General features: G+C 26.7%; 3 protein-coding genes across 11 annotated transcripts; 2 read left to right on the top strand and 1 right to left on the bottom strand.

The window, feature by feature from the left end:
- Positions 1-3: 3 nt before the first annotated feature.
- LOC126875061 (zinc finger protein ztf-16) lies at positions 4-6,518 on the bottom strand. Of its 4 annotated transcripts, none has more exons than XM_050637687.1 (8): positions 6,379-6,518; positions 6,062-6,299; positions 5,523-5,755; positions 5,182-5,413; positions 4,824-5,092; positions 4,399-4,734; positions 4,096-4,322; positions 4-3,753 (listed from the first exon to the last, which is right to left on the bottom strand). In XM_050637687.1, exons 3-8 carry the CDS (start codon positions 5,696-5,698, stop codon positions 3,509-3,511), a joined length of 1,485 nt encoding a protein of 494 aa, XP_050493644.1. In that variant the 5' UTR covers positions 5,699-5,755; positions 6,062-6,299; positions 6,379-6,518; the 3' UTR covers positions 4-3,508. The 4 variants fall into 4 exon arrangements, with proteins under 4 accessions (XP_050493644.1, XP_050493642.1, XP_050493643.1 ...); XM_050637685.1 differs by having other exon boundaries at positions 6,364-6,503; XM_050637686.1 differs by having other exon boundaries at positions 6,062-6,317; positions 6,364-6,467.
- On the top strand, positions 6,518-13,847 carry LOC126875062 (lipase 3-like). Of its 6 annotated transcripts, none has more exons than XM_050637689.1 (7): positions 6,518-6,650; positions 8,484-8,944; positions 9,447-9,614; positions 10,000-10,223; positions 11,617-11,863; positions 12,662-12,911; positions 13,023-13,847. In XM_050637689.1, the coding sequence occupies exons 2-7, from the start codon at positions 8,903-8,905 to the stop codon at positions 13,316-13,318; spliced, it is 1,227 nt and encodes a 408-aa protein (XP_050493646.1). In that variant the 5' UTR covers positions 6,518-6,650; positions 8,484-8,902; the 3' UTR covers positions 13,319-13,847. The 6 variants fall into 6 exon arrangements, with proteins under 6 accessions (XP_050493646.1, XP_050493647.1, XP_050493645.1 ...); XM_050637690.1 differs by lacking the exon at positions 6,518-6,650 and adding an exon at positions 7,935-8,211; XM_050637688.1 differs by lacking the exon at positions 6,518-6,650 and having other exon boundaries at positions 7,935-8,944.
- Positions 13,848-14,387: 540 nt separating this feature from the next.
- LOC126875059 (rab proteins geranylgeranyltransferase component A 1) lies at positions 14,388-23,243 on the top strand. Its single transcript, XM_050637679.1, has 12 exons — positions 14,388-14,552; positions 14,660-14,717; positions 14,799-14,865; positions 17,535-17,729; positions 17,800-17,983; positions 18,783-19,020; positions 19,532-19,754; positions 19,866-20,072; positions 20,396-20,520; positions 20,607-20,767; positions 21,160-21,336; positions 21,445-23,243. Exons 2-12 carry the CDS (start codon positions 14,669-14,671, stop codon positions 21,610-21,612), a joined length of 1,794 nt encoding a protein of 597 aa, XP_050493636.1. The 5' UTR covers positions 14,388-14,552; positions 14,660-14,668; the 3' UTR covers positions 21,613-23,243.
- Positions 23,244-24,229: the final 986 nt, after the last annotated feature.

The raw sequence follows: 24,229 nt of genomic DNA on the forward strand, positions 1-24,229 counted from the left end.
ATGTAACATATACAATAATGATATATTTCAATTGTACCCATTACACCATAGTTATAGTAACATCAACAATTTTAGATTTTTGCCTATCATATTCTTAAATATGTTGCTATATCCATAAATTTGTAAGAATGAATAGAATTGTATATTTTCATTTTTTTTTAAATTGGAAGTTAACAAGGGTAATATGGACAGCTATAATGTTTTAAGTATTTTTATGCAATATTCATCATATTTTTGCAAGGCTAGAGAAAATACTTTCCCATTTGAATACAATTTTAATATTACATACTTTTCCTAAACACGATCACAGTGTAAAGGCATACAGTTTAATGCTTCTGGTCCATTTTCAGTTAAATCTATTTTGCTTACTTCATGTTTAAATATTCTACATACAATGTTAGGTAACATATTTTGAATTTATAATATGCAACATTTTAAATTATTTATATGAAAATCACTTTTATTCTCAATTATTGTTTTTTTGACTTGCTATTTGAAATAAGAATTGTTTAAAATAATAATATAATATTAAATATATAATATTTTTGCTACAAATCAAATTAACTTTTGTACAAAATAAACGTAAAGTAAATCAGTTTGGGCATGTAAATACTAGAGACTATTTAAATCATAATTAAAAACTGTACCTATCCAATTATACTTATCTAATTGCATCTATATGTACTTTAAGAATTTCTAAAAATTTTTCTAGATTATTACAAAGACATCAATAATTCTACGTTTGTGGAAATAGAACCTAAATCAATTAAAATTATTATGGTAAAATTAGATTTAATTAAATTTAGTTTAACTATTTGATTAATTATTGAAATGAAGATGAACAATCACAAGATAAAATAAAATGGAAATATATATTCATATGTAACTTCTTCGCATGTGTTGATATAATATATTAATTTTTAAATCTTAACAGCTTCTCACATTAATATAGCAAGAAAATAAAAAATAGCTCACAGCAAATTTTAAGATGCAAATTGAGATATTACTTGAAATATAGTGAAATGCATATCAAACATGAAAGATTTATATATATTCTTATCTTACTATTTTGTCAGATATCTTAATAATTCAACAATTTATAATAATGCAGTAACAATTAGCTTTGATACATTGAATTAAAAACTGATAGTTCTCTTTAAAAAATTCCACTGAAAGAAATATTATTTTCTGTAGACACACAATTTAGACTGTTAAGAAATCAATTAGTTTTAAACAGGATGATAAAAATCTATATATAACGGGTATATATAAAATAATCTAATTAATACTGCCCCTCTCATATAATTTATGGAGCATTAATTCATTAGTATTTTTAAAATAAATTTAATTCTAGCACACTAAGATAGAGAATAATTTATTACATAATTGAATATGTACTTCTTTTGTTTTTTTTCTTAATTACATTTTCACGAATATAGTTATTATTAAAAACATTATTTGCTCACAGGCTCTTTTGCTTTTTTTGCTTTTAAAGACAAAATAATTTAATAAGAAATATTTTCTGTATTTCATTTTTGTATGATCGAGCAAGAATATGATGAACACGCAGTCTGTTATAGAAAGATATTTAAGAAAGTTTTACATTGACGATGCTAATTTAAAATTCTTATTCTTAAGAAAAGTTATGTAATATTTATTTAAGATATTAACTATAATAATCATTTATATATTCATTAATGTTTACTTTTAGTGTTAAAAAATATTGTTTTGTATCAAAAAACACATGTAACACATGATACATCATGATCAATGTAAAATATCTCATAATAGAAATATTTTACATTTTTTTATGAATTTAGATAATTTAAAATTTTGTTAACAAAAATAATTAATTGGAAAAGCTTCGTTATTTCAAAAATATAACAATAAAACTTTGATATATAGTAGGAAAATACGAAAAATAATAAATTTTGAAATAAAGAAGCATCGTCAAGCTTGAGGCATATTTAAAACTTAATATATTGGAATGCAAAGTAACAATAAATAACTTACGTATCGATAAATAATACAATAATGACAATAATAATAATAACATAATCATGGTAATAACATAGTAATAGTAGTAATTATATTAAATATTACGCAATTTACGAAACGATCTTTAAATAACTACAACCATTGATAACAGTAATCGTGCGTATCGCGCTTAATGTACTTGTTTAATATAGAATATGTACAGAGTACCCAATTTAATTACACATTCTATTGTAATTTGTTACTTTTATTTTCTGAAACTAACTATAATATTGTAGTATAAATTTCTAATGATTGTGATTCGAAATTTTTGTATATTACATAACATAGTATAATAACACAAATTTATGCACATAAATTGAATATTCTGTATTAAACGTACATACACACACACGTACACAAAACACTTATTAAGGTCTCGAAATCATATTTCGTAACTATTAATGAAATAAACCTTTTTGTAGTTATTTATATTGAAACAAATATTTAATTTTCATTTAACCATAATTAAATACTGATCTTATTTTAATTTAGTTTGCAATTAACTTCTAACTTTATATACCTTTATGTAAAATTTAACTTTAACAACTACATAATGATTTTTATTCTGATATTCTTATCAATTTCTGAAATATGATGTCTTGACTTTCTTATTTGCATACCTTTTTTATACTTTAATACTTTTCTGTACAAATATTTTTATATAAAATATTTCTTATGCTGACGCAATATTTTAGTTGTCATATCCTTTTCTTATTTATATATCTGTATTTATATGTAACACACGGCTCGGTTCTTTTTTCACACCATAATAATAAATTGACAACTGAAATTTAGTTTGTAAGTAATTTTCCTTGATTATTCGTGATTCTTTTCTACATACAAATAACCAAAGTAACAACATTCTGTAATGATCATAAAATCCTTTCTATAATAAAACTAAGTAAAATTATGGATAAGGACACATTACATAAATATAAAATTAATAAAATTTAACAAATAATTTTACAAAAAAAACCAAACAGAAAACAGTGCGTAAAAAGAATTTGAATAGAAAAAAAGAGCACATTTTGGTAATATAGTCACTGTTTTTTTCTATCTAAATATACATAACTATGTTTAAAACTATCAATAGAGCTTCTGGAATACGTTTTAGTAAAGCTCCATGGACGGATCATTCGTACCACCACAAATTAGCACGTTTCGGACGAATGTGAGCGTTGGCAAAGGTATTTTGATGAAGGCACGACTTTTTCCAGATTGCAAAATTATTTCTCGAACCTCGTTTACTTGATTTCTAGTTAATCAATATCTACATATATAGATATTAAAATAAATAAAAATATTATGTTGGAACATTGTAATACATATGCTTTATAGCAGAAAACAATTCTTTTTAACTCAAGATTATGATTCTGTTCATATAAATTATAGTAAATTTATATTATATAATAACTATTTAAATAAACGAGGTTCTAAGAGCTCTTAAAAGAATATTATTCTTTCAATAAAATTATTGATGACTTTTGCTTAATAAATGCGAATTAAATTGATATAAGTTGCAACACTGTTCTCCACAAATATTGCATTTCCAAGGATTGCTTTCACTATGACAACCTTTGTGAAGAAAATATAATGTTTGATCAGGAAAGGTAATCCTACAGTGAGCGCATTGAAGTCCACTACTTCGTTGATCGGGCCTTGTCGAACTAGGAGGTTCTCCTCTTGAATGGGGATTTGAATTTGAACTATTATTACCTATTACAAAATCAATTTATCTGTTAAATTATATTTAGATCAATTATATGAAAATAGTTTAAATAATATATAATAATATATGCAATAATCGTATATATTAATTAAATCGAGTATCAGGAAAACAAAGATAGTTTATTTATGATTGTCATATTCCTGATTAATCTTTATATATTTTAAAATACAAAATAGTAAAAATGTTAGAGAACATAGCTAAGATAGGATAGAATAGAGAACATAGATATTTTCATAACAAAACATAAATAAATGTAATTCATATTTAGGAACCATAAGTTATATTAAGGTACTAATAATATAAATAACTTAATAAGATAATAAAGTTACCATTATTATTATTGTTGTTATTGTTATTATTTCCTGAGCCAGATGAAAGTTTACGTCGTAAGTCGTCTCGAAGAAGGGATTTTAATGGAGAGACTTTTATCAAGGATGGTAATGGAAGATTGCTGGATGTTGCTCCATTTTCTTCCGCTCCATTACTGTTTGGTTCTTGCTTAATAGGAATTAATGAAATAGAAGGTGTAATTGCCTCTTCACTTCCACCAAGATTCCTTAATTAAAAAATTAGTTTAAAATAAATTTAAAATAACATAAAAATGAAAATCAATTTTGTAATCTTTTCTATACCTGTGAATGCCACTACTGTTAATTGGTAACTGATGGTGACTACTACTTGGAGCATTACTATTACTGTCTGCACTTTGAGGACTATTCGGACTATCTCCATTTAAAGGGGCAGGACTCGGATTTCGTTGATTTGTAGTTTGTTCTGGATAAGGAATTGATATTTCTATGTGAGGTGTTAGAAAGTGCATTGGCGGTGTTGCATTATCCGCGGAACGATTTCCAGTACTGTCTCCACTATCGGAAAGAGGAGCAGAAGGCATAGCTTCACCTGGAGCACAGCTATTCATCAATGAACTTGAACTGTTTGGTCCTGGATTATCTAGATCGATTCCATGTCTAAAATAGAAATAAATAAGTAAGCACTTAACAGCAAAATAACGTTATTATAAAACAATATAATATTATTAAAATAATTAAACACTAACCTATTAAAAAAATGTAACCTGAGGCACTTCATAGTTGCTGCACGATAATTGCACAAAGGACAAGACTTGACCATATCATGTTGGCCGACATGTTCATTTTGAAAATGAGCTCTCATAGCAATTTGTCTTTGAAAACCTCGGTTGCAAATTGGACAATGATAAGGCAGAGTCTTAGAGTGTGTTGTAAAATGTTCTGCCAAGTGATCCTTCCGAAAAAATCTTTTCTGGCATACACGACATTCATATGGTTTCACACCAGTGTGTCTCATCTATAAATAGTACTCATTTTTTCTTACATTAAAATCGCTTAGCTTTTGAATCTTAGTAATTTTAAAACATAAGCAAATTTATTTCATACCTTATGCCGTCTCATGTTAGCTCCATTGGAAAACTGCATATTGCAAACATCACATTCAAACATTTTCCTATGAGAACGAATTCCAGGATGCGTTTCTTCTCCATCTCCATCATTTTCAGTAGCTTCTATATTCTCTGTGCTTTCTCCTGGCTCAGCACTAGCCAAACATTGATCCTGATGAGCGCAGAATGCTGTCTTATTTATAGTTTCATAGTTCTCACACCTTTCACACCTGTCCACACGTTATGGATCCTTTGATACGCTATTTAACACCTTGATTATCTAAACGTTTATTGGAATTTTTTTAAATACAAAAAATTAATTACATGAAGATGACAGACCTAAAAGCTGGTACAGCACCATCACCACTATCGTAATTAGTATTTAAGGCAGCTTCATTATCTGGATCCAAATTCTCCTCATCTCTCGGATTTGATGATTCTCCAACATCGGCGTGCGAACAGGAATGGGAATCTACCTCGTTTTCCCCGCCACCAGCATCAACCCCATCTGACATGATACTGAACCCTCCAGAAACTATATTGTTGAACCTGCACCATTCGTCGTTGATTACCTACAATATTGAACAAATATAATTCAATTTGTCCTTTTTTCCAATAATACGAATTTACATATCTTAAATTTTCAATGTATTATACATAAATTTACACAATATACATGTAACATTAGAAATTTTTATGAAGACACATGCAGTATTCAGTTTCGTTACAATTTAATTCAATAACATAATGTTCATACTAATAATACACTACTACTAATAAACAATGGAACAATGAATAACAAATGAAATAATAAAAAAGAAAAAACATACAATAAATATAAGTAACCCAACTATATTCTCGAAAATTTCGATGTTTACCTGTCAGTTTCGATCGAGGATTCGAGGATGACGAGACGATTGGTCAATCCTGAGAGTAAGAGAGAGAGAGAAAGGGGAAAAGAGGGGGGTGAGTACTAGGACATGAAGTGAGAGAGATTCCGGCAAAGCGCAATGCCAGAGTACACTGCACTTTGTCCCAGTTTCGGGGGAATCCGTCACTGGTGACGTAGTTTTCCGCCGATCTGGCTGGCCTCGTCACCGTATGGTCAACATCGTTCTACGAGAAAGAGGGAGTCTGAAGTTTTTACTTAGTTTTCTTGCTCAAATTATACACAACCAACCATCTCCACTATAACCTTATTTTAATTTGTCCTTTGTTCAAAAATGTACAACACTTATATGAACCACTGCACACTACTCTCTTACTGCCTTCTTCTGAATGATCGATTAATCGAAATAATCGATTCGACGATATTCGACTTCATAGTAATTTTCGATCTATCAAATCGGTTATCTGTCGATTTTTTTCTATATATTGGCTGCAAATGTAATATTACTCAAGAAATGAGTAAATGAACTAATCAAGGACTAATCTACGTAACATTTGATTAAGAAACATACAAATTGCGTAAGTAATGTTATACGCAAACAGTTGTTTATACACTTTTACTTTATTATATACATTTTTTCGCAAAAGATGTAAATAAGAATGTATTTCAATATCGAATCATATGTATGAGAGCAGACGAGAGTATGTTATATACGAATAATAAACTTTCTAAATAATTCATTTTTTGGAAGAGGAAGAGAGAGAGATAGAGAGAGAAAAAGAAAGAGAGAAAAAGGAAAAATATTTAAGTCTTAAAATTTAATATGCCTTTTAATATCTGATTATATCAATGATATATTATTAATACTCAATGTTAAATTCAGTATTGTTCGCAAATATATCGAAATAATATATGTATTTTCATTTTGAGTTGAACTGCATTCTAGACCACGAAAAATTTTTGACTGATATCTATATTTTCTTATACTCAGCTTCTAGTAATCAAAGGGTAGAATCCAAAAATACCAGTTTTTAAGTTTCAAAAACCTTCCAAATTTAACCTAAACCTTAACTTTATCTTAACCTAATCTAAACCTCTACTTCACTTACAAACCCGACACTGTTATTAATTGTTTTGTGAACGTACCTATCTGTATTAAGTTCAATATAACTCGTGAAACAAAAGTAATATTCGAACAGGAAGGTTTTAAAATTCAAAATTAATATTTTTTAAAACATATAGATCAGTTAAAAATTTGTAATGTCTCAAAACAAACCTTAATATCATTTTATGCACTTATGTTTTCAAACTATGCACTTACTTATTAAAAATAATAAAAAACAATTGAACAATTATGAGAATAAAGTATAATATAATGATAAATATGACAGCAGTGTACATATTTTAAAGAAATAATTAATTTTTTTAATTTTAAGTATATATGTATGTATATATATATATAACATATAGAAGGAATATAAAATATACGATATTGTATAAATAATATGTTAAAATATAAAAACAAACAATAACAAAAGTTATAAGCTAAGTGATTTCATAAAGTAAAGTAGAAAAAAGCTTGTAATAGGCATAGAGCAAAAAGAATCTTAATCATTAACATCATCACGATATTCATATTTACTATTATTTCCTTAAAAATAAAAATAATTTTTAATTAATTTATATTTCAGTATCAAAAACCTTTTCTTTAAATACTTATAATATGTAAATTAGTACAAAATTAGTCAAAAGATATATAGCTAACTATATACAACAGCTGCAAAAAATATTCTTGCTTTTTCCAATGAAGCATCTTTTTATCATGTTCTACAATTTATTTTCATTGTATCAAATTTTTGCAGTCCTATGGAAAAATTATTGAATGATACAGAATCTAACATACTTGGTTCCAATTAATAAGTGTGTAAATACTATAATGAATAAAATGGTGTGTAAATATTCTTTATAGCCACTTGTACCTCATAAAAATAATTCTGTTCTGAACTTTAGTTCAGTTTATGTATTGTGATTATAGATTATATTATCCTATAAATACTATTAATAACGATCTTATTAGAAGTTGAAATAATGTTTTCAGTAAACAAGTAACTGTACTATTATGACTTTATGATTTTAAAGGTCAGTATAATTACATAACTTTAACATCGATTATCATGTTGTTAGTCAATAAATTGAAGAATCCTAATTACAATTTTGTTTAAAAAGATAATATAGCAGAGAGGAAATTTCCTTCCTGAATTAATGCATTAAATATTCGACCTTGTTCATGAGATAGTTTTATTAGTAATAATAAAAAAAATTAGTCAAGTTAAAGAAACAATACGAAGCTTTCCTACGTACTAATGATATCTTTATCATCTTTAAAAAAACATTCTCTAATTTTTCTTCAGATTTGACAATATGATAAAATTTTATCAAATTGGTACGCATGCGTATAAATCGTTCCTGCTGTTAGTTCAATGTATGTAATGGACAATGAAACACATGCATCTGTAATCTACGGCATAGAACGACAGTATAACACGGTGTGTCATGGTGAACGTGTTGATGTTTGTGCAAGTTTGTTATAGCTATATCTCGAAAACTTAAACCGCGCAAATCATTTCGATATTTCTCGATCTTTCGACGTTTATACAAGACCGTGTTCAAAATCTCACAAAACTTGAATTTCTCGTTTAATCAGTGCTTGGGAAAAATAAAGTCGTAAATAGAGAAAATAATAAGGAGAAAAAGGAGTAATTTTTGGTGAAAGTTAGGTACGTAATTTCTGTGTTAAGAAATCCAGTCTCTTTTATCAGCTGTTCATATAATGGGCGCAGCAGCCAATCAGGATGAGGTTCATATGACAACAGTAAGTTCATTTTCCCTTTTTTATATAACTTTTTCTTCTTAGTTATGATTGTTATGAATATGAATAATGGTATTAGTATTAGTATTAATTTTAGCTTTAGTTTTAGTATTAGTATTAGTATTTATTACACCATTCGTGCATCATTCAATGTTTTCGAATATGACACATAGTTAGCAATAACATATTACAACATATTAGCACGTATTAGTACATACAAGTTTTTAAAGTGTCACTGAATTATTATTAATTCAGTATAATTTTTTCGCGTATTTATTTTGTATATGAAATGTATGATATCTTTTTGAAGCAATAATTATAATAATATTTTCATTATACCAGAAAGAAATACTTATATTACTTTTGTTTTCATATCAGTTATTATTTAATATCAATATAACTTAATATTTTATCATCACATATTACGTTATTATTATATGATTATCATATAACGGTTATATATGATTAAAAATAACAAAATAACAATAAAAAATGTGTTTTTCAGCCAGAACTAATTACTGTCCATGGTTATAAATCAGAAACACATCATATTTGGACAGAAGATGGATATTGTCTAGATGTGCATAGAGTTTTACCAAAATCTCATCAAAATTCTGATTGCAATGTAAGTGGGAGTAATGAGCAAAATTTAAGTAATAAAAATACAATAGAGGTAAGTTACAAATATAAAAGTTATCACAAAGTTATTAATTATCATAAAGAAATTAATCCATTCAGAGATTAAAAATTTAACTCTTTCCCTACTGAAAGCCATTATATGATAGATTTCTTGTGTTTAAATATTTTATTTAAGCAAATGTATGTGAAAATACTGTATTGTCTGATAAATATCAATGGTATTTCAGTATTCATCAATTTATATTACTTTGTGTTAGTCTTATGTAATATAATACAATTTAAGTATAATATTTGATATAAATATCTTTTTTAATTTTTCAGCCATGCTGTAGTGAAAGAGTTAAAAATTATTCAAACTATATTAAATTATGATAACATAAGATTTGTGTCAACATTACAAATAAATGTCTGATATTTAGTACGGAAGCCATGGAGTCAAGGCAAAAGAATCAATACCAGTTCTCATTCATCATGGACTTCTATCAAGTTCAGCTGATTGGGTATTATTGGGTCCAGAAAAGGCTTTAGCATATCTTTTATGTGACAATAATTATGATGTCTGGTTAGTAAATGCAAGAGGCAATGCATATTCTAGGAAACATAAAAAATATACAACTAAAGATAAAGAATTTTGGGATTTTAGGTAATTTTATGTAAAAAATTATTAAATAGAATAGAATAAATAACAATTTTAGGTAAAAATAAGTATAAAATAGATTAATCAACAGGATCATGTTTGCTTAGTATTTGCATTTGTATCTTAGTTAGTGATACATTTTATTCACTATTTATGTTATTGGTTTCATAGAGTGAATTGTGTTATGCAGTAAAATATATGTCGGAGATGAAAGAACACCGGAGCCTTTGGAATTTTGGATAACCCCGCAACATTGTAACCTAGAGTCTACTATAGCTGTAATTGAACAATTGTAGTTATTCAACCCGATTGTAATTATTCGAGAATTGTGATAATGAGCTTGGGCTCGAGGCGACAGTCAGTCGCCGAACGTAGCCGCGGTCACGGGATGAACGCTTTGCCTAACAAAGGTATGAAGTAATTCTATAGCTCTCCTTAAAAGAAATATTTGTGGCGACACGCGACAGTAAACATTCCAACGGTTTCTGTCCCGTGGCTCGCCACGTGCAGACCCTATTCTTCAAGTAAGATGATTGCCAGATGTCGATGCGTCTCCGCAGTACATGTTCGGCTAGCCCGAGGGCCCGTTATAAATCTTAAGGTTTAGTTAACTAAAGTCCTTCAAACAGACAAACAGTCTTTGTCCCAACTACGGGAAGATAGGGGAGACATATTTTTCAACGAGCGGCGTCTCCCACTAGCAACTTTCCCTCGAGGGCGGCTAGCATCCTTTTCTAACCACCGATATGGAGATTAACCAATTAGCAGCAACACTTTCTGAACGAAGGCTTTTCTCGACGAATCCGATGATCTCGTATCCTTAGACACACCCCGTTATAGTTTTCCTGTGTGGCATCATCGGGACGGGAAAGGCATTCTCGCTCGCGATCTCATCGATCCAAGAGTAACGCCTTCGCGATCAGTGATTATTCTCAGACTTAAACTTTGTGAGTACGTTCTGTTGTCATCCCGTTGACCGCGGATTCGTTATTGAACCTAGGATCATTGTCATTAGTATCTCGAGCACCTAACTACCGCGGTTACCTGTCCGGTTCTATAATAATCGTATTTGCACTAGTCAATGTCTTCTCTATTGCATAACGACAACGTGTAACCCAAACGAAGATTCGTTTCACGCCCCTAACCCTAATTCTAATGTAAACCCGACATATATTTAAAGCTAGATCTTGGATCAGTGATGAGTCATTTGACTACTGATCAATCTACTTCACACACAATGTGAGTCAAATGAATTGGAAGAGAAAAACAGGCTAATTTCTGTAATTCTACCTTTCTGGATGGTATTTATGATGAAGTCCCAAATCTGCAAACACTAAGCAGGCATCATTGTATATATGAAAAATTAATTATGTAATAAATAATTTCACTGTTCTTTTAGCTGGCATGAAATTGGGTATTATGATTTACCAGCAACAATAGACTACATTTTGGAGCATACTGGATATGCAGAACTTTATTATGTGGGTTATAGTCAAGGCACAACTGCATTTTATGTAATGGCCAGTGAAAAATCTGAATACAATCGAAAAATTAAAGGAATGATCAGTTTAGCACCAATAGCATTTCTCGCAAATCATAGAAGCCCTTTACTTAAGTGTGTTGTCCATTTTTATGGATTAATGGAGGTATGTTTCTTAGTATCCATGAAATAATTTGTTATTGTAGCCAGAGGTGGTTAAATTACAAGTGTTATGTACCAAATCTCAAAAAGAATTTTTACAGAAAGTACAATATACAAAGTGTATTGAAAATCATGATACGAGCTAAAAAGAAATAATTGTTAATATTTTATTTTGAGAGTTCATTTTTGAGAAAATTGAATTTGGAATTTTTATATCACATATAATTAACTAATATCTGAATATGAGTGAATTAGCATGAGGTCAATTGTACATGTGAAAATAAGTTAGAAATGTAGAATTTTCCATTTGTATATTGAATATATAACTGTAATTATAATTGTAAATATGATTTGCAAAAAATATTACACAATAAAGCTTTTCATGGATAGATAAACAATAAAACCTTTTAGAGTACTTCTTTCTCTTATTTTAATTAATGAGATATGCTGTTTTCTTCCAATAAATTATAATTTGAATAATATTCAAATATTCGTAGAAACAAAAGAATTTAATTAGTTTTAATAAATAATAGTTATGTTTAGCAGCTGTCATAAATTCATTAAATAACAGATATAATAAATGATTCAAGAATTGATATTATTTGTATATGCATAATTTATATTAAAAGATTTGATTCTTATTAAAAACGAATTTGGTATTAAGAATGCATATATTAAAAATTTCTTAATATAACAGCACTGGTATTATACTGATATATTCATGTACTTATACATGTAGATCCACCTCTGGTCAATAGATCTGCTATTTATGATTGACATTTCTATAGCAAGTATGTTTCAGTGGGGATCCTCATATTGCAATCTACATCAGTGGTTCCCCCGCAATAGGTTACAAGCTCAAGCCTTGGGTACAATAATTCGAAATGCCCCAGTTGGTCTCACTAATGGTTTCTGTGTATGCTGGTTTTCACTAATTGCTGGATTCGGTAGTGATCAACTAGACAAGTCTATGCTACCATTAATTCTCGGACATTTCCCAGCTGGTGCTTCTGCGAAACAAATTATTCATTATAGTCAAAATATACTATCAGGTAATTATTTAATAATTAATTTAATAATATTTAGTGCTTCCATTTACATCGATTATATTAATTAATTACACCACCACATTATTATTGAATACTATTATTTTCTTTTAACAGGATCATTTCGCAAGTTTGATTATGGAGCAACAGAAAATCTGAAAACTTATGGGTCAACACAACCACCAATATATGATCTTGAAAAAGTAAAAACACCAATTGTAATATTTTATAGTAAAAATGATTTTCTCAATGATCCTGCAGATGTAAAAAGGCTTACTGATAGATTGCCAAATGTTATAGAGACAAAAGAGATTGAATATTCAAAATTCAATCATATTGATTATTTATGGGGTAGAGATGCCAGGGTGATTCTCTATAATACTGTTTTAACAGTTTTAAAAAAATTTAGATAAAATTAAGCTCTTAGTAAGCTTATTTTTTATTACCTTGTATATAATATTAACACTATTACATATTACATAAGGATATACAACAGATGTATTTCAAGAAAACAAATATTTTTTATTGTTATTTAATATTTTCTTTGGGTTTTAATTCTTTATACATATAATTTATTAAACCATGTTATATAAAACAGTATGTAAAATAATCTTTTTTTTTTTAATTTTTTTTATTATATTTACAGATAAAATTGTAAGAATATAAAAAGAGATTGTTTTAATTCAATATAATCTCTATATAAATATATGTATTCTTATATTATTTTTTTCAAGTTTATTTTACAAATGCAAATGAATTGAGGAGAAATAAAATTTACAAACATCGCAAAGTAAGGACTTCCCTTATTACTTTAGCGTGAAGCATTTGTATATTATTAAATGTTATAAAAATATTTTTGTGAATAATCTAAGCACAATTTTTATTTAAATGAATTTTATAGAAATGTAATAAATTATATAAATTGTTCAACACTCTAGACAATCATACATCATATCAGTGTAATTATAATTGTAAATAAGTTTTAAAAAACTTTAACTTTACAAATCTAGTTAAAATAAATTCAATATGAAAAACGTGTAACAAATTCTAATGTACAATGATTTCTGTTTATATCTTGAATAAGTAAATAACAAGATAATGTTTAAAACTATATATTTGTATGTATAATATTAATAGCATAATTTTCTTGACAAAATTGCAGAATATTTTTTATTGCTATTAATCTCATGTAATATGTAATTATATTCTGTAGAAACTGTAAAAATTTCTTAATTTATTAATATCCACGTTCTTTTACAGATATTTCATCCATATAAAATTAATTCTACTAATTTGTTCTATTTGTGTTTAATATTTTTTATATATTAACAGAGAAAATATTAATTTTATATCGTTAGTTCTGTAAGAGGCCACATCATTTAATAATGGCGGTAATGTCGGGGCACAATCGAAGTTAACGTTGAATATCTTTATCTATATATTTCTTGGCGCAGAATATCACTAAGTAGATGCAGTATCTAGTTGTGTTATCTTTCGAGGATAAATCCCGACGAATCAGCGGTCAGTTCAGTTACAGTTCGGTTAGTCTGCAGCGTCTTGTTCTGTCAAACTGGAGTTTCGAGACTGTCGTGAAACAGTGAAAGTTCGAAGCGAAAGCGAAACGACGGGAGTGGCCCTTCACTCAACGTAATTGAGAGGGATTCATTAGAAATGAATTGATTTCTTAGTCATTCTCTTACTGAATAGCAAAACTAATTTGTGTTCACAATCCTATATTCTATTGCAATTTACAGCTGGAAGCCATGGAGGACTATCTGCCAAATGAATATGATGTCGTCGTCGTAGGGACGGGTATTGATTTTTGCAATATACGTCTTATTTATTTTGCTGCTTCTTTTTTTTAATGTTTATAATGACTTATCAAATTTATAGGTATGACGGAGTCTATTGTCGCAGCAGCTGCAAGTAGAATCGGTAAAAAGGTCCTTCACCTAGACAGGTATGTCGGATTTCTCTCTTCTTCTCTTTCTCATTCGATCTTACTCTTTTTTGCTTCCTCGCCTCTTACTTCTTACTTCTTGCTTTTTGCTTCCTCCCTTTTTTCTCTTTTATATTTCTCTTCCTTGTTCGCTTATATTTTCTTATGTTTTTTTTATATTTTACATGTTCTCTATTCCTTTTCATGTTCCATATTGTATTATTAACTAGGAAATATTTATGTATTTTTATATACTTATATAAGGTGCTCGATTTTAATTAAATAAATATATTTATTCAGCATTTAATTAGAAATTTCTTATACATATTAGAAATATTCGTTTCAAAAATTATATTTAAATAATTATTTTTACACTTATAACTTCATTACTTTTACATTTATCAAATTTAGATATAAAATAAAAATATGATAATTTATAAACAATTGTATCTTTTTATTAAACATTTAATTCCCTATTGAACAAAAATTTATAGTAATAAAATGGAATTTTTTTTCACACAGTAGTAATTATGTTCAAATGAACAAGAAATACTTTCAATTAGCGTTAAAAACTAATTTTACAAGCATTTAATGAATTAATATATGCAGTTTTTATAATAATAACTTTAACATTTTAACATTAAAAAATTTTTTAAGTAATATAATTAAACATCTGGATCTTTGGATTTTCAAGATTATACATATTCATGTATATATCTTCCTAAATTCTATAATACAATTTGTATAATAATGCATTATTATATATAATTGCATAATAATAATATAGTTGTATAAGTTTATATTCTGTATAATGATCCCTTATTTGTGAAAATCCTTTATTGTTATATCTTTTAAATATATCTTTTGTACCTTAATATATAAAGAAGACATTTTAAATTATTTAACCAATTAAATAGTTGTCTTTTTCATCTATATATTTTAGATAGATATAAATAGTTATGTATTACATTGTAGTATATGTATTAATGCATCTTTTCTACTTAACTAAGTTATATAAAATCAAAAACTTTCTATTCTATTTAAAATCATAGTTACCAAAGAAGTGTTGTATTTTTATAGATGGAAAATAATGCAAATAGATATAATACTTCAGAGTACAACCTATTCATGCAAAATATTTTCTGAGTGTTATAAAAAGAATATTTTAGTTCATTACAGGATTTATTCTTTTAGTCTTTTTGTCTTTTAGTCTTTAGATTTTAGTCTTTTATGTAAATTTTTTTTTTTAAATATAGTACATTATTCTCTTTGTTCAACATCACCAAGAATAGTCTATACTTCTAATTTTTTTTTATGAAATGTTTCGATTTTTGTTTTATAATTTCTTGACTAAAAACTTATATTTGTAAGTAATAAAAAGATTACTCAATTCTTTGAAATATTTTGTGTATTATATTTTTTTTGTTTTTTTTGTTTTATATTTATATTTATTATATTTATATTTTAATACAAATATGGTTTAAATATATCTTTATTATTCCAACAAATCGAATATTTAAAAGTATAAATATTCGAATATTCAATTATTTCCAAATAAAATTTTGAATCTTCCTGTGATCTTTTTGTATTAACGATCATTTTTTGCTGCAGTACAATGTCTTTTTTTATGTTTCATTAAATAATATATTTTCAGATTTAACTCCTTTCAATATAATTTTTTAAAGCCTGAGAGTCTAAGACTTAGATCTTTTTACTTTTTATACATCCTGTATATACATATATAAGTACATATGCCTATAATCCAAAATTTCTGTGATGATTCAAAATTATGTTTGTCTAAAACAGTTTTCTAACGATATCACAACCAAAAAGAAAATAAAGAAATATATAAAATAGTTGAATGAATAAGATTTTCACGAAGAAGTCTTTGATCCTAAGAAAGATGACTTTAAAAATTTATTATGGTATATGTATCCAACTTCATTAAAATTTGGAATTAAAACTGGATTTGGATTAAAAGTAGGAATTTGATTTATGTAAGAAATTAAAGAATTTATGTATATTTATTAATACAAAAATCTGTGAGTATGCATGTATGTATGCGTGTGTGTACCATGTGATTCAAAATGCTCTTCATATATCGTACATACGAAATTCTACTCTAAGAACCACATTAATGTGTAATGTCTGCAGTGGATTTTATTCTTTTTCAACATTTTTTAACCATATTTAAGAAAATCTTTTCTTTTAGTTTTGAAGGTAATGTTCACAAATACGAAATCAAAAGGAATACTGTACAATAAATTGTAGTTAATGTATGCATATGTATTTAATAAATTTGATTTTCGTTTAATTTATTTTATATATTATTTATTTTTTTTATAAATAAAGAAATCATCCCCCTTTCCTTCCTGCTTTCGATGGTGATATATATATATATATATATATATATATATATATATATATATATATATAGTTTTATAAAGGATGGCTCATTATTGAAGGGGATGATTCTTTATAAAAAAATATATAAAATATACACGCACATATATCATTAATTATTAACCTTTTTACTAATGAAACTAAGCACCTGTAAACAATACAGGCTTATTTGTAATGTTTTAATGTAACAATTATTTCAAATTAAAAAAAAATGTATATGATGAACATTGTAATATTTTCATATTAGTGACAACAAACATAACTAAATAATTGTCATTTACTTGTAGCGATGAATATTATGGCGGTCTATGGGCAACATTTAACTTTGATGGGCTACAGAAATGGATAGAAGACCTAAAAGTTCCCAAAAACACCACCAAGGATCTATCTGAAGCCGATTTGGAACCTGAAGAAAAATTTCTAAAAACTAGCAATGAATATTCAACTGTTGAAAATATTGAGGAAACATGGTATATTTCAAAGTAAGTTTCCTTTCATGAATGTACGCATATTTGTGTCCTGTTCTTCTTTTTAATTATATTTTTGTTACAGTGAAGCCGATCTGCCAGTAGTTTCTTCAAAAGATACTCAGACTGATAGTACTGGAGATGTTAGTGGAAATGATGATGAAAAAGCTGATGATGATAAAGTTGAAAAAAAAGAGAATGTTAAACAGTGGAGTATAGATCGTATAAGAAAAGAATACAGAAAGTTTAATATTGACTTGGCGCCAAAGGTATGAAGATAAAGAATATTATCATCACATTAAATACAAGATAAATAACTATAAAGGCAGATTATATTTTTCGTTCTTTTGGTTTTTCTCATTTTTGTCTAAATAAATATATCTACGAACAAGGTCCTGTTCAATAGGTGAAAGAGTAAGCGTGACACCGTTTTTAAGACTCATTATATTTATAGAACATTAAGTATAAGAAGCAGTTTTTTTTAATATATTTATTTAAGAATTGTGTATAATATATAAATAATATATAAATATATTTAAGAATTAAATTTTGTTTGTCAAATATAATATTATTTATTGAAAAATCTCAATCAACTATCATCTTATGGAATATATTTATTATTGTTTCTCATCTAATAGATTTCAGTTATCAAAAAATTAACTATTTTTCTACTATTCTATGTATCTATTTCTGCTAAAATTCAAAATGTTTATTAAGTATCAAAAATTGGTTAGGACATAGTTATATTTTTCATCTGTTGTTCTTATTTTTAAATTCATTTGATTATCTATTATGATTTTAAAATAACTTTTCAAAAAAGAAAAGGTATATAATATTGATAAAATCTGAATTATGAAAATGTTATTTCATTCATTTAGGTAGTACCATATCAATATTTAAATATTTAATTCTATTTATCTAAATATTTCTTATTTACCCATTAATTATGGAATGAATATCTTTTTTAAAATAATTATTGTAGCAATATTGTAATTCCTTCTGTTTATATAAAATATATTATGTCAGAAATTACAATTAATTGATTGACATTTTATCTATCTAAAACAGTTATTATTTGCACGAGGTGAACTAGTTGAGCTCTTAATCTCCAGTAACATTGCTCGTTATGCGGAATTTCGTGCAGTGTCCAGAGTAGCTACATTCATGGATGGGAAATTGACACAAGTACCTTGCTCAAGAGCTGACGTGTTTGCAAATAAAACTGTTAGTGTTGTTGAGAAAAGAATGTTAATGCAACTGCTCACTTCATGCATGGAGCAAGGCGCAGATAGCCCAGAATTTGATGGTAATTACTTGTACTTTTTTTTATTTCAATTTAATTTTGTAATATGATGTCTAAGCATAATATTTTGTTACTAAGAACACATCTTTAAAATATTCTGGGCAATATAAGATTTGTAGATCTTTTATTTAATAATTACTTGCTTTTCAAGACAATAATTAGGAGTTTATAATGTTTTTAATATATGCATATAATATATTAAAAATTAATTATCAAATACAATATAATGGTCTATGTAATGAAAGTAACTTTTTTTGATACATAATGAAGAAAAAATTTATTGAGTCAGTTTAGATTTCATTACTAATAATAAATAAATAAAAAGTGTATGAGCATTGTATTTTGCTATATTTTTTTACATTAGGAGAAATCGTTCATAAAATGGTATTGTTTATATGTAAATTATGTAATATACATAACATGCATACATATATATGCAACAGAATTAATTCAATATTATAATTTATTAGTTTTATTTGCTATTGTTATTTTATTAAATAATATCTATTAACAGGATTCCGTGATAAAACCTTCTTAGAATATTTAAACACGAAAAATTTAACACCAATCGTGCAGCATTATGTTGTTCAAGCAATTGCTATGGCTACTGAAAAGACTTCTTGTAGAGATGGTGTGAATCGCACGAAACATTTTTTGAATAGTCTTGGACGATATGGAAATACACCCTTTCTTTGGCCTATGTATGGTAGTGGAGAGCTACCTCAGTGCTTTTGCAGGTACAATTTTATACATATATATACAATAATGTATATATAATGATCTGTTATTATACTATTTAATATGTAAATATCATAAATAATTTAAAAAATCATTACTATTATTTACAGATTATGTGCAGTATTTGGAGGAGTTTACTGTTTAAAAAGGCAGCTTGATGGTGTAGTAATAAACAAAAATAAATGCAAAGCTATCATTAGTGGCAAACAAAGAATAAGTTTGGAACATTTAGTTCTTGGTCAAGGTCATCTGCCACCAGAAGTTGTAGCTTTTGAAGGAGAGCAACGAATATCACGTGGAATTTTCATTACGGACAGGTAATAGTTAGGAAAAACAAGAAGAAACAATTATATTAGATTATAATTGTAATAAAAAGAAGTTGCGGTCCAAAATTATCTAAAAACAACTAACTATATGAAATTAGTATAATTGAGCTTGACAAGATATAAAGTACTAGATTTTTTAAATAATAAATTATATAATTTTATAAACAATAACAAATTTATATTAGTAACAGAAAGCCCTACTTATATTAATTATAATATACACAAATTTCTGCTTCTAACCTTTTCTAATTTATTTTTCAATTTTTTAAAGTAGTATTTGCTGATAAAATTATCTTTTCAAATATTTATTTTAGGTCAATTATGCAAGGTGAGAAGGAAAATTTGACACTTTTATATTATCCTCCGGAACAACCTGATCAGGAACCTGTTACACTGATTGAATTGGGACCATCTACAAATGCTTGCCCTCAAGGATTGTGTATGTAGAATTATTACATTTATGAAAAATTTATATAATATGAAAATTCAAATTTTTTGGAAATTTTTTAATTTATTCCAAAATAGTTATGGTTCACATGACATGTAAGCGAACAACAAATGCAAAGGAAGACTTGGCCTATGTTGTCAATAAATTTTTAAGAGCTGAGCCACTTGATCCATTAGCCATTCGTTCATCTATCCATAGCCATACACAGACTGTTTCTCCAGATAAAAGACATATTCAGGTATGTTTTTCCTGTACTAGCTATATATTTATGGTACAGATAAATATTTATATTTACTTATATTTACATAATAAATATATTTTTCAATTTTTATGAACTATAGGAAAATTATATTATTTATCACATGATTATTTTATATTTTGTTAATTTAGTTTACAGATGTCCTGGTACCACTAAAACAAATTGATTATAAAAGAAATTGGAAGATATTTTAGCAATATATATTCTAGAGTTTCTTATTTCTTAGATATTACAAATTTTGAATTAATTTATTAAAGATAAATATAGTTCTGAAAATATATTTATCTTCCTCTTTTATAAAATATTTCGAAATTTTTATAACTGTTATATTCATGTTGATTCAAAATAAAAACCAAATTTCTTGTATGCAGGAAGGTGATCAAGATAATAGAGAAGAGTCTACAGAGAGTCCAAAGCCTCAAGTTTTATGGTCATTGTACTTAAACCTACCTGCAAGTGATATTAAATTAGAAGAGTCCACGCCAAGTAACCTTCATCTGTGTTCAGGACCAGATTTAGAGCTTGATTTCGATTTCGCAGTTAATCAGGTTAATTTTCTCTCAAATTATAATCTCGTTTTAGCGTAATTGTGCTTTTAACTGATCCCAAATGATAAAAATGGTATACATTATCATAAATTTTTAAATTTTGTCAAGGCGAAGAGCATCTTTGAATCTATGTATCCTGACAAAGATTTCCTTCCACGTGCACCTGATCCAGAAGAGATTGTACTTGAAGGAGAAGAAGCGCCAGGACCGAAATTTGAGGGAGATACAGAGGCTGAAGAGAAACAAGATGTTGAGAAAGCCGAAAAAGAGGATTAAATGATCTTTTTTCGTCTTTTCATCTTGAAAACACGGGCCAGCTCCCTTAGCCGCACACCTCTTTCTATCCAAAGTTACACGCGTCTTCTTTCGTTTGAAAGTCGGAAAACTTTTATTCGAATGATTAACGAACATTTTGTTTGTAATTGAATTACCAGTTATGTCCGTAAATAGTGCTAGATATTATTTTAATCTAAATGTTTATTTAAATTAAAAACGAAATTATACTATTTATTTCGACTGTATAAAACATTGTTTTTGACTAGCACTCTTTGTAGACGAAACTGTTTGGAAAAAAACTTTGGTTTCTTTGAAGAATTTTTATTGCTAATCAACTTAAAAGTTGTTCGTAAATTTTCGAATAAAATTCCAATCGACTGGCGCTCAAGTCTGCGTTACACTCGCTCTTTTATTAAATTACGGATCAATCGGCCGAAAGCATTAGTTTTTCTTTCTTTCCTTTCTGGTCAAACAAATTTACTTTCAATGTTAAGTTTCGAGGAAGTGAAATGTAGTTTTATGATAATATATAAGAGAGATGTGGAAGAACTAAAACGAAAGATAGATAGTATTTATAAACTAATTCTTCATTAAGTTACGTTAGATTTAAAATTAATCATAAATAAAAAATATATACGATAATTCAATAATTTATAAATGTGATCGATTTCTAATTTAATCGGAAATTATTAAGACAATTTAGCATCGATTATATTTATAAATTGCTGACTTATAAGGATACAATGAGAAAATAAAGTTCTAAAATAATAAAATTCTCATTAATCTTATTTTCTCTAATCACTGCGAATGTAAAAAAGCACATCATTCCACGTTTCTCTACTATATCAATATAAAAGATATCATAATGTCTTTTATCGGATTATTAATACGTATTATACATCATTAGTGTATTTATTACGCATTATATTGCATAGCATAGTTTACTCATTATATATTGTTAGTGTAAGAACAAATTTAGACTGCGAAAAATCAATCGTTCCTCGACTATTTATTTATTTTTCGAATTATTTAACTATTCTACGTTATATTTCATTATTCGTTGTATTAATTAACATCACATAATTTTTATTAGATTCCATTATTTTTTCATTACTCTGTTTTTTAACTTTAGTAATAATTTTTTACTTGAACAATATTACATCACTTTTATATTACTATTAGTAATTTTATATACATATATATATATATTTTTTTTGGTTTTTCTAATCGTTACTATTTGTTTATTAAAGTTTGATTTACTTGTTTCCATTTAATTCGTTGAGTTGAACTTCATTTAAGTAATTCTGTCAAATATTAGTTTGGATAACTAACATTATTCGGTTTATTTAAATTTTTATTTTATATTTTCTAAAACAGGTATATTTGTTTTAGATAATTATATTTTTAATATTTATGTAAGTTAACGAAAGCAAAGAGAAGAAATGCTATCGGCTGGTTCCGCTCGTATACTATGAAAATTTTTAGACACATTGATCGTAGAGCGGCTTGGATGTCAGAATTGATAATCATTTTCTCGCCGTTACTGCTTCGATGTGCGCGCATTTATTTGCATTTAACTGATAATACGCCGTACTCAGCATTGAAATACAGTAAACTGATACGAACTGAAATATAGTTTGTTTTATCAAACTTATCTCCTGAAAAAATAACAGTGATTCGAATTTTGAAAGGAATTTCACTTCCTATTCTCATCACATCATAAATTCGTAATTCTGTAAAATACTTATTTAAATTGACTGAATAACATTTGAAGGAATATAATTCTAACATAATTCCAAATTAATTCATTCTTTCAAATAAAAATGATATAAAAGCATAGAATTTTTAGAAAATTTTATAACAAAACATTTTACATTGTTTTGTACTTGAGAACTTTAAACATACAGATTAATAGATACTTTTTAAAGGAATAAATCCTTTCAGAATTCAGTTTTTTACCTTTTCTGTGATCAATTTTTAAATAGGGAGATAAATTTTATACTTATTTGTTATTATTTCTTATTATATTAATATTCTGCTTTTTCAACACTATTTTTTTTTATTATATGATATGATACATGATTGTTATTTTATATATTGCTTATGATTTATATATATATCATGATAAAATTTCACATGCACATATTGTTGCACTATATAAAACGAGTCAAAATAAATATTATTTTAATAAATAAATATTATAATGAAATTTTATGTAACTAAAATTATTTTTCGTTATTTTATGTTTCTTTAATTGTCTTATTAAAACAAGCATACTTACACCTAATATTTCATATTCAGTATTAACAAAAAAAGCTAATTTTGAAAACATTAAGCATATTAATTATAATTCAATGTAGAATACGTTATTTATTCAATAATGAAAGTAACTACAAGTAGAATTATATTAATATGTACTTCATATCCTACACATAATACTACATAAAAGAATATACATATACATATATTAATCATATTGACCACAATTTTAAGATTTACAAGAGACATTTTTTAAAAAGTTGTCTATTTTAAAAAAATTTATGCATAAAGTAGTTCATTTTTACATATTAATATTTGTGTTAAAAGGTGAAAATAGACTTTGGGATTCCAAACTTTG

This window comes from Bombus huntii, chromosome 17 (assembly GCF_024542735.1).
Source record: "Bombus huntii isolate Logan2020A chromosome 17, iyBomHunt1.1, whole genome shotgun sequence".
Taxonomy (NCBI): domain Eukaryota; kingdom Metazoa; phylum Arthropoda; class Insecta; order Hymenoptera; family Apidae; genus Bombus; species Bombus huntii.

Excerpts from the sequence above, each read along its gene's own strand:
- LOC126875061 (XM_050637687.1), bottom strand. The coding sequence starts at position 5,698 with ATGTCAGATGGGGTTGATGCTGGTGGCGGGGAAAACGAGGTAGATTCC. Across the intron at positions 5,414-5,522 it reads GGTGCTGTACCAGCTTTTAG|GTGTGAAAGGTGTGAGAACT; the intron begins GTCTGTCATCTT and ends ACGTGTGGACAG. Across the intron at positions 4,323-4,398 it reads AACAGTAGTGGCATTCACAG|GAATCTTGGTGGAAGTGAAG; the intron begins GTATAGAAAAGA and ends TTTTTAATTAAG.
- LOC126875062 (XM_050637689.1), top strand. The coding sequence starts at position 8,903 with ATGGGCGCAGCAGCCAATCAGGATGAGGTTCATATGACAACA. Across the intron at positions 8,945-9,446 it reads ATGAGGTTCATATGACAACA|CCAGAACTAATTACTGTCCA; the intron begins GTAAGTTCATTT and ends TGTGTTTTTCAG. Across the intron at positions 9,615-9,999 it reads GTAATAAAAATACAATAGAG|TACGGAAGCCATGGAGTCAA; the intron begins GTAAGTTACAAA and ends TCTGATATTTAG.
- LOC126875059 (XM_050637679.1), top strand. The coding sequence starts at position 14,669 with ATGGAGGACTATCTGCCAAATGAATATGATGTCGTCGTCGTAGGGACG. Across the intron at positions 14,718-14,798 it reads TGTCGTCGTCGTAGGGACGG|GTATGACGGAGTCTATTGTC; the intron begins GTATTGATTTTT and ends TCAAATTTATAG. Across the intron at positions 20,768-21,159 it reads CAGATAAAAGACATATTCAG|GAAGGTGATCAAGATAATAG; the intron begins GTATGTTTTTCC and ends TCTTGTATGCAG.